General features: G+C 44.5%; 2 protein-coding genes across 2 annotated transcripts; both read left to right on the top strand.

The window, feature by feature from the left end:
• Nucleotides 1-518: 518 nt before the first annotated feature.
• On the top strand, nucleotides 519-3,722 carry LOC112498850 (uncharacterized). The gene is made up of 4 exons (XM_052431324.1): nucleotides 519-833; nucleotides 954-1,005; nucleotides 1,341-2,190; nucleotides 2,276-3,722. Exons 1-3 carry the CDS (start codon nucleotides 628-630, stop codon nucleotides 1,860-1,862), a joined length of 780 nt encoding a protein of 259 aa, XP_052287284.1. The 5' UTR covers nucleotides 519-627; the 3' UTR covers nucleotides 1,863-2,190; nucleotides 2,276-3,722.
• On the top strand, nucleotides 1,923-3,722 carry LOC102613000 (uncharacterized). The gene is made up of 4 exons (XM_006485760.4): nucleotides 1,923-2,118; nucleotides 2,276-2,460; nucleotides 2,685-2,947; nucleotides 3,073-3,722. Exons 1-4 carry the CDS (start codon nucleotides 1,923-1,925, stop codon nucleotides 3,527-3,529), a joined length of 1,101 nt encoding a protein of 366 aa, XP_006485823.3. The 3' UTR covers nucleotides 3,530-3,722.
• Nucleotides 3,723-10,041: the final 6,319 nt, after the last annotated feature.

A 10,041-nucleotide genomic window follows, 5' to 3' on the forward strand; every position in this document is an offset into this window, starting at 1 on the left:
GACATGTGTCAATCTTCTCTCATTTATTTTGAAAATCCCCAAACGATCTCCCAAAAATTGATTATTTCTAGTAGCCTTTTTCTTTTATAATTTCGTCCCTTCTCCTAACTGCATCAACATTCCAGTAGCCTTTTTTTTTTTAACTTCCATTCGTCTTCCCCTAGGCTTTATTCTTTCTTCACTTCTTTTTTTTTCTTTTTTTTCCTTCTTCTTCCCCTTTTTCTTTCTTCTATTTTCTTTCTCCCTTTTCTTTCTTTCTTCTTTCTCTTTCTCTCTTTTCTTTCTTCTATTTTCTTTCTCCCTTTTCTTTCTTTCTTCTTTCTCTTTCTCTCTTTTTTTTCTTCCTTTTCTTTCTTTCTTCTTTCTCTTCCTCTCTCGGCCGGCATTCTTCTTGAGTGTTTTTCGACGTGTTTTCTCGGCTGCTGCAGTGGCGGTTTTGGTTCCAGATCTGGTCGGTTCAACGCGGTTTTCCGGCAGCTCACGGCGAGATCCAACTCGGCAATAGCGCGGTAATCCTCCCCCTTTCTTGTTTCCTCATTTTTCTCTTACTTCCTCTCTCCTCTTTCTCCTTCTCTCTCTCTTCTTTCTCTCCTTTTTGTGATCTCCATCGTCGGTTTTTCTTGGTGGATGCACCCACGGCAACCGGCGTCAATTTGGTGGTTGCAGCCATGGCAGCCGGTTCTTCTTGGTGGCTGCAGCTTCTCGGTTTTTCTCTTCTTCTTTCTCTTTTTTTTGTTTTCATTTTTTTTATTTCGGCCGGCGTCCTCCTTTGCATTTTTCCGACGTCGATTCTCGGTGGTTGCAGCCATGGCAGCCGGCGATGGTTCTCGATGGTTGTAACCCTTCGTTTTTCATTTTATTTATTTATTTATAGATAATCATATATATATTTAAGCTTATTTTTTGTTTTTATACTTGCATATTTTTACCTACTATTTTTTTGTTGCCTGTAGCTTTATCTCTCCACGATTACCAATCCCGATCCATCAAGTTGGTAAATCTCAGGTATCCTTCCTCGTTTCTCCTCCTTTGGCGCATTTACAATGGCACTATTTTGCATACTCTGAGAAAAATTTGTTTGTTTGTTTATTTTTTTTTGTGGTTGGTGTTTGCATTTGATGGTTGATGTGTGGTGGGTGGTGGTTGGTATAAATATGTTGTTGTTTGGGGAACTTGTGGCTTGTTGGATGTGTTGTTGGGGGCTTGTGGATGTGTTGTTGGGGAACTTGTGGCTTGTTGGATGCATTGTTGGGGGTTTATGGATGTGTTGTTAGGGAACTTGTGGCTTGTTGTTGGGGAACTTGTGGCTTGTTGGATGTATGGTTGTTGGGGGAAAGTAGATGGGCAATAAACATACGGGACCCGTGAGGAAGCGACGTGCAGTTAGGGTTAGTAGGGTTGACAATCCTCCTGCGGGTCCTCCTTCCCACATTTCAATTAGCGAGGGGGATAGGTCCCCCCCTAGTACCTCTAGGAGTTGCAACTCTCGTTCTGAGCTCTCTCCCCCTAGGAGTACCCCTCGTGTCAGCCCACGCTTTCCCAGTAAACGGCCAACCCCCCATCCTGAAAAAAAGGGTAAGTCATCCAAGCCCAAGGTTTCCGCTCGTTCCTTGGACCGGCCTCCCAAATCTCCCCCTGCCACACCTTCAAAATCTGGCAACTTTTTTTCCCTGGGCACTAGGAGGGCTACCTTGGGGGACTTAGAACGAATTAGAGCCAAATACAATATTCCTCCCTCTGTTCAGCTTAGGGTACCCCATGTGGATGAGCGACCTGAGTGTTCGAAGTCTGATGGGATTGCTCTCCATATTGACCTCTTTGATCTAGGACTCCGCTTGCCCCTCCAACCTTTCTATATGTGAATGTTTAGTTACTTGGGGGTATCTCCTGGGCAGTTGTCCCTTCCGGGGTGGAGGACACTTATGGGTTTACATGTATTATGGTTGGAGGTATTGAGGTGCGACATTTCTATCCAGGAGTTGAAGGGCCTTTATCAATTCAAAAAGCCTAAGGGTCCCGATGTTGCTTACTTCTCCCCTTGGGGTGATCATGGCCATATTGTTGAGGGGAACCCCGCCTTAAAGAAGGGTTACCGAAAGGTATGGTTTGTTGCTGAGGGTAGGTAGGGGACAGAGACTCTGGGTGAAGAGGGCAACCCCGTGGAGGTTCTCAATTCCTTCAATGCAGACTGTAAGTATCTCGTTTACTTACGTTTCTTTATCGTAATCTTTCACATGAATGTCTCACTAACCTTGGGTTCTTCATTCTTTTGCAGGTGTGACATGGGCTAAAGGATCATGCCCAGTTCAGGAGGTGGGGAGAGAGGTGAAGAAGTTTGTGGATAGGCTTCGAGGTGCACAGAGGGGTAGTGATGTGCTAGAGGAGAGCCGATTATGGAGAGCGGGGCTGATTGACCGAAGTCCTCCACCTACTCCCGGGGGTTACTCATGTATAATTCGGGTGTTGGGGGGTATCCTATTATTATCTACGGGACTGGGGTACCCCGTTATCACTCCATTCTTTATTTTGCTTCCCCGCTTTTCATTTCCCATTTTTACTTTTGTAGTACTTAGTACTTGTCCAGCTAACATAACTTTTGTGCATTGGGTGCAGTTATGGAATCGGCGGGTGATGCTTTTGACGCCTTTTTCCAAGCGGTAGTGGGCGGTGCTTCCGGATCTTAGGATTCGGCGGTACCCCAGAAAGGCTCCCGGCAACCTCGAGTTCCCGAACCAAAGGGGAAATCTCAGGGTACCTTCCACAGCAGGTCGAAGGGTACCCCTCGCTCGAAGAAGAGAAAATTCAGGCTGGTTTCCACTTTTCCCGATGAGTTACGTGGGGGTGACCTAGACCCGGCTTCCAACAAGGAGGTTTCGCACTTGGCTCGCTGTTTTTACTACTCTGCTGAAAATGTTACCTCCGAGGTTGCTGAAGAGACTGACAAGAGGTAGGCTTTCCCGGGGTACCCCGGGTGTACCCTTCATTTTGTTTATTTATTACTTACTTAATCATATTGCCATACACATATATTTAACATGTCTTTTATGACCCGCAAGCATCCTATCTCCTCAGCCACTGCCTTCTAGACCTCGACTCCCTTGTTGCCGCCCAGTCAGAGGTCGACAAGTTAAGGGGTGAGCTCCAAAGCTGTCAGTCTCGCGAGGATCAGCTTGCTCGAGAAGTTAAAACTTTGCAAGAACGCATTGCTGGCCTGTCGGGAGAGAAAGCTCGGGTGGAGAAGGATTGTGATGAGTTGAGGGCCACCAACGAGGATCTGTTATCCCGACAAAAGACGATGGCGGAGGATGCGTTCTCACTTATTATGACGGAGGTATGGAGCGTGGATCCGAAATTGGAGGTACCCCGTGTTCATAAATTTGTCAACAAGGCAACGATTCTGAAGACGATTGCGGAGAGGAAGAAGTCTTCCCATGCACGGTCGGGTACCCCGCGCGCTTCAGCCGTTGCCTGCCTCGGATACCCCTACTTCGGCTGCTCCTATTCCCGGTACCTCAGAGTCCTCTGCTGATCGCCCTCTGGAGAAGGAAGGTGGAGATGATGTTCCACCCTCGGTGTAGCCTTTTCACTGTGCTCTTCTTTGTTTTGGATCTATCCACATTTTGCTATTTGGAACTTATTTATTTCTTTTTGGTTTCTTGGGATATTTTGTATTATTGGGACTTTTCTTTTGTTATGATACCATGCCACCGAGCCCTCTTGTACTTTGCATTCTTGTTATTCTGCAAATGAATGCTTGGCTAAACTGTTATCTTGTAAATGTCTAGGGTACCTCTCATTTTTTTTTGAAATGGGGTACCCCTGGTACCTTAACAAATATTCAACATCAGGCGCCTGCTGGTTTACACAGATCATCGAATTTGGTGCATGCCCTTCTCGGCAACCATGGTGGATTTCCCACAAATAGGTAATCAAAACATCGTCGCGACATCTCGATCAAAAATTGAAAGTGCGCAATTGGTCCAACCAATCAATTTCTTATTCTTTCGAAGTTCTCTCCGAATTTTTGAATAGCTTACCCCCTACTTTGCTCAAGTACGAGGACGGAGGTGTGGGTGTTCTCATACTTAAGTCAAACCTCGTGCCGCTAGGGTATGCCGGTTTTCCTTCACCCTCGGGTCCTCTTTGACCCTCCCTCTCTTTATTTAGGTAGCTTTGTCATGCTTCCGCAGAAAGGCTACCCCTGGGTTGTTCCCTCTGTTACCCATCTTGGCTTTACATAGATCGTCACGATCTAGGCATATCAAGTACCCTGGCTAGTCCTGTGATAGGTTAGTCATAATTGACAAACGTATGGCGAGAATTGCATATTACCAGATGCGAGGGTATATTAATGGCGATAAATGAATGTAATCCACATTCTAAGATCGAAGTGGCGAAAAAGAAGGGACACATCATACTTGTAAAGAAAGAAAATGCATTTATAGATAACGAAAGCGTTGATCAGTCCACGACTCAGCTTTGTTACCTTTAGGAGAGCGGGAGACTGTAAGAGCTCCTCTCCTTTTCATTTAGGAATTAAAGAAATTCTAAAGTTGCAACTGACCAACATAGGGTATTTGGGGTACCGCATTTGGCCTACCACACAAAAACATTAAAGAAAGCAAATAACAGCAAAAGACTAAAGGTTAAGACACTGTCCTTTAGTAATATTTCCGTAGCATTGCAGCGTTCCAGGGGTGCCTCACAATTGTGCCATCCATGTGGAGTAGCCTGTATGCACCTGTCCCAACGGGTTTGTCGATGCAGTAAGGTCCTTCCCAAATTTCCCCAAGAGTGCCTTCGCAGGGTACCCTAGTGTTCTGAGTTACCCTTCTCAAGACCAAGTCTCCTTTCTTGAAGGATCGAGGGTGTACCCTTTTTTCATATAGACCCGAAATGCGATGTTGATATATGGTTGTCTTAAATTCTGCTCTATCCCTTTTTTCAGCCACCAAATCAAGGTTTGAAGCAACCAAGGAGATGTTCTCGGCCTCATCGAAGTATTCAACCCTGTGAGAGGGGACCCCAATTTTCGCTGGAATCACTGCGTCAACACCGAGTTCGAAGGAAAACAGGGTCTCCCTGGTGGAGGTGTTTTGAGTAGTCCGGTAGGCCCATAGAACCCCAGGTAGCTCGTCTACCCATGCTCCATTTCTTTCTTCTAGCTTCTTCTTCAGGATACCTTTGATAATCTTGTTAACGGCTTCGACTTGCCCATTAGATTGGGGATGGGCAGATGTAGCAAATCGGTTGGCTATCCTAAGCTTCGAACAAAAGCTTCGAAATTTTTCATTATCGAATTGCTTGCCGTTATCACTAACAATTGCATAGGGGATCCCAAATCTGCAAATGAGGTTCTTCCAAATGAATTCTGTGGTTTTCCTTTCTATGATGCTTGTTAGTGGCTCCGCTTCCGCCCACTTTGTGAAATAATCTACTGCCACAATTGCATGTTTTGCTTGCCCCTTCCCAGTAGGTAACGAGCTAATGAGGTCCACTCCCCGCATAGCGAAGGGCCAAGGGGAAGATATAACTGTTAGCTTCTCTGGGGGTAGGTGGGGTACCCTGGCGAACCTTTGGCATTTGTCACAGCTTCGTACCATATTCTTGGCATCTTCCCGCATGGTAGGGTAGTAGTACCCCTGACGGTGAGCTTTTTGCGCCAGTGATTGTGCTCCATAGTGATTGCCACAAATCCCCTCATGCATCTCCCTCATGACATACTCGGCCTCGTCACTTCCCAAGCATTTAAGGTAAGGATTAGTGAACCCCCTTCTGTATAGGGCATCCTGGATCAGGCAATACCGCGCGGCTTTATACTTTAGTCTTCTCGCTTCACTTTTATCTGAGGGGAGGTCTCCGTCCTTGAAATGCCTTATGATAGGCTCCATCCAAAGTACCTCATTGGACAGTGATCCTACTTCCAACGGCTCTAGGAGATTAATGCTGGGGGCGGGTATGTGTTATGTCATGATGGGCCCAGCTGACTGAGCTACACCAAGGGATGCCATTTTTGCAAGAGTGTCGGCTTTGCTGTTCTCCAGTCGGGGTACCCTTTCTACCTTAACCTCACAAAATCGGGACATCAATTCTCTAGTTTTTCTGAGGTACCCCTTCATGTTTTCCTCTTTCACTTGATATTGTACGGTAATCTGGCTTACCACCAACTGGGAGTTGCTCTTGACGTGTCCCCTTTTCGCTCCCAAAGCCTTCGAAATCCTCAACCCTGCTATGATGGCCTCATATTCAGCTTCGTTGTTTGAAGCCTTGAATCCAAATTGCAAAGCGTAGCATATTTTCACCTTGTTCGGGTCTATTATAATAACTCTCGCACCACTTCCGTGTGAGTTAGAGGAACCATCTACATATATTTCCCAAACCTGCCCCCCTTCATCGGCGGGTGGGGTATCTAACAGGTATCTCGAATTACCTTCACCACTTGAGTCATTGGCGAATTCCGTAATGAAATCAGCGATGGCTTGGGCTTTAATCACCGAACGAGGCTTAAAGATGATGTCGAACTCGCTTAATTCGAGGGACCATCGGAGAAGCCTGCCAGACATGTCTAACTTCTGGAGGATTTGCCGGAGGGGAAGGTTGGTGACGACTGCAATGGTATGAGCCTGAAAATATGGTCTGAGCTTCCGTGCGGAGACAACCAATGCCAAAACGATCTTTTCAAAGGTGGGGTACCTCTTTTCTGCATCAACCATAACCTTACTAGTGTAGTAAATAGGTCGTTGTACCCCATTATCATCCTCTCAGAGTAACACAGAGCTGGTGGCATGCTCGGATACGGCGAGATACAACAGAAGCACCTCTCCCTGCTCAGGTTTGGCAAGTAGTGGAGTATTCACGAGGTACCCCTTTAGTTCTTGAAAAGCCTCTTCGCAATCGGGTGTCCATTGGAGCTTCTTGCCGGTCTTCAAAGCTTTGAAACAGGGCTTACACCGGTTGGTAGCCTTAGAGATGAAGCGACTCAGGGCAGCTATCTGGCTTGCCAAGCTTTGAACCTCCTTGATGGTGCATGGCGACTTCATGTCAAGAACCGCGCGAATTTTATCGGGGTTGGCTTCAATCCCCCATTGTTGTACCATGAACCTGAGAAACTTTCCCGAGGTAACCCCGAACGCACATTTTTCAGGGTTGAGCCGCATTTGGTGTCTTCTCAAAACGGTAAAGGTATCTCTGAGGTGCCCCAGGTGTTCCCCCGCATGCACCGATTTGGTGATCATGTCGTCTATGTACACCTTCATGGTGCGCACGATTTGTTCTTTGAAAATTTTGTTCACTAGCCGCTGATAGGTAGCCCCGGCATTCTTCAAACCAAACGGCATAACCTTATAACAGTATAACCCATGGTTGGTGATGAAGGCCGTTTTCTCTTGATCGGGTTCATACATTGGAATTTGGTTGTAACCGAAGAAAGCGTCCATAAAACTAAGCATCTCATGCCCCGCTGTTGCATCAACCAGCTGGTCCACCCGGGGAAGCGGGAAGCGGGAAGCTATCCTTGGGGCAGGACTTGTTCAAATCGGTGAAGTCCACGCACATACGTCACTTTCCGTTTGATTTCTTAACAAAAACAACGTTGGATACCCAATCAGGGTACACTGCTTCCCAGATAAACCTCGTTGCTAATAGGCAGTCTACCTCTTGTTCAATTGCATCGTACCTCTCTTGGTTGAAGGCGCGATGCTTCTGTTTGACCGGTTTATTATGCGGGTTGACATTGAGTTTGTGACAAGAAAGGGAAGGTGGGATAGCTGGCATATCCGAGTGGGACCAGGCGAATACGTCATGGTGCTCACGTAGGAAGGTGATGAGCCTCTCTCTTTATTCCTCCGAAAGGTTGGAGCCTACTTTCACGGTCTTTGTTGGGTCGGTGGCACAAATCGAGACTGAAATAAGGTCTTCAACTGGGGTACCCCGCTTTTTATCTTTCAATATTCGGGGATCTAAAGGTGCTTCAACCTCACATCTGGGCTCTACCTGGTCCCCATGGGGTACCCTCGAGCTATCCCCCGCAACTGCTTCTACGCCCATTGGTGAGGATTCCAATTGTTTTCGTAGGTGGGCTACCTGAGGAGATTTTTTGAGTACCGCTCTCCGCTGTCTAGCAAGTGCTCGCTTTGAGGGGGAATGTGTGGGCTGGCCGCCATTGAGGTACCCCTTCATTGGCGGATCGGAAGCTATTTGGTAAGTGACTTTGGTGGCTGTTGTGAAAATTTTAATGTACTCGCAAGCGCACGAATCTAGAGATAGAATAGTGGTAACGAGGTCGATCCCACAGGAATTGTTATAAATTGAAAAGTCTAATTTAAATCTAAAATTAATATTAATTCTAACCTAGTTGAGCAAATTGAGTTTTTAAGAAAATTAAACCAATTAAACTAAAGAAGCAATTAAAATAAAGGAGAATTCAATAAGATAAGAATTACCAAGGTTTCAGAATCCACCACTATTCAATTAGTAATTATCTAATTATTAATTAATCCCCAATTTTAGAGTGACAACTCGAAATCAATCTATGTCATCTCATGAATATAACAATTAAGCCCAAGTAATTAAATCTAATGTAGGTTCTTTTTCTGCTTAATAATATGACATCTAAGAATCTCATGTAAACATATTGAATAACAAAGAGTCAAAGTTTCCTAAGCACTCCATGTAAACAATTTAATGAAAGACATAAAATCAAAGATAATCATGTATAAACTTTATAGATCCAAGCATAGAATTAATCGAATATTAATCCTAACAATCAATAATGCATGACAGAATTGATGAAAAGATTTTATTAACATCCAATTAATCATGTGAAATAAAAACCATAATCATCAAAGAACGTATATAAGGAATTAATTAAATAAAAAGATAATTATTTTATTAAATATGGTTTCATCCTTAACCTCAGTGTAAGAAAATTAGCTAGACATACTTGAATTGAGAGCAACAAAAGAAATAAAATCAGCCATGGGAAGCCGAAATATTGCTGCTGCGGATTGCTCTCTTCCAAAGCCGAATTCTCCTCCACTGGCGGCTACTCTCTCCAAAAGCCAAGAGCTTAGCTTTCTTATATAGCCTTTAAAATGGGCCCCACCTTGTCAATCCTAAAGCCTAAAGGATTTGGCCTTTTATTTTTCTTTACTCTCACTCACGTGCTCATCAATTAAGCTTGTACTAGGATTTCCTTTTTCCAATTGTAAAAGCCAAGTGGGGTCCCTTCTTAAAGCTAAAATCAATTTCTCTCTTTTGTCCGCATGTGCATGATGAATTTACTTGTTGAATTCAGTTCCTTGGCTTGATTTCCACATGCATGTATGTCTAATTCCTTCCAAAAATCAATTAATCTTTAATGCTTACAAATTGAACTCCTTTATGCTCTTTTTATCCATAATCTCCAATTCATTCCCTATTCAATAAAATAATTCAATTAATTAAAAATAACAAATAAATATAACTAACAATTATTTAATTAATGGTAAAATATGTATGTATTATATGCTCATCAGTGGCCACGGAATAACATCCACGACCCGACTGCTAGTCCCCTTTAATGGTGATAACTTCTTGGGCGGCCGGGACTTTCATGGTGAGGTAGTGCATGGATACCCACCGCTTTAGTTGCTACTAAGAAGCCTACCCAATATAATATTGTAGGCACCCGGGTGATCTACAATAAGAAAATCAATCATATGAACAACACGGTGAGATACCTTACTAAGTGTAACGGGCAGCGTAATGATGCCCTTTGGTATAACCATATCTCTGGCGAACCCAATAAGAGGCGTAGCATAGGGGGTGATCTTTGGCGACTCAATCAATAGTTGATCCAAGGCGCTTTTGAAAATGATGTCAACAGAGCTGCCGGTATCTACAAGAGTTCTTGCTACCTTACCAGTGGCAACCTTCAACATAATTACTAAGGCATCGTCGTGGGGGTACGAGATACCCTCTACATCTTTTTATGTAAAAAGGATAGGCGGGGGATGGTGGGGTACCTTCGGTGTACCCTATTCATTAAGGTTGACTTCTCTG

Source organism: Citrus sinensis, chromosome 1, assembly GCF_022201045.2.
Source record: "Citrus sinensis cultivar Valencia sweet orange chromosome 1, DVS_A1.0, whole genome shotgun sequence".
Classification (NCBI taxonomy): Eukaryota; Viridiplantae; Streptophyta; class Magnoliopsida; order Sapindales; family Rutaceae; genus Citrus; species Citrus sinensis.

Bases quoted from the DNA above. Each gene is read 5' to 3' on its own strand.
- LOC112498850 (XM_052431324.1), top strand. From the start codon at position 628: ATGCACCCACGGCAACCGGCGTCAATTTGGTGGTTGCAGCCATGGCAG. The intron at 834-953 runs GTTGTAACCCTT...TGTTGCCTGTAG, and splicing joins GCCGGCGATGGTTCTCGATG to CTTTATCTCTCCACGATTAC. The intron at 1,006-1,340 runs GTATCCTTCCTC...GGGGGAAAGTAG, and splicing joins ATCAAGTTGGTAAATCTCAG to ATGGGCAATAAACATACGGG.
- LOC102613000 (XM_006485760.4), top strand. From the start codon at position 1,923: ATGGGTTTACATGTATTATGGTTGGAGGTATTGAGGTGCGACATTTCT. The intron at 2,461-2,684 runs GTGTTGGGGGGT...TCCGGATCTTAG, and splicing joins GTTACTCATGTATAATTCGG to GATTCGGCGGTACCCCAGAA. The intron at 2,948-3,072 runs GTAGGCTTTCCC...CTATCTCCTCAG, and splicing joins GCTGAAGAGACTGACAAGAG to CCACTGCCTTCTAGACCTCG.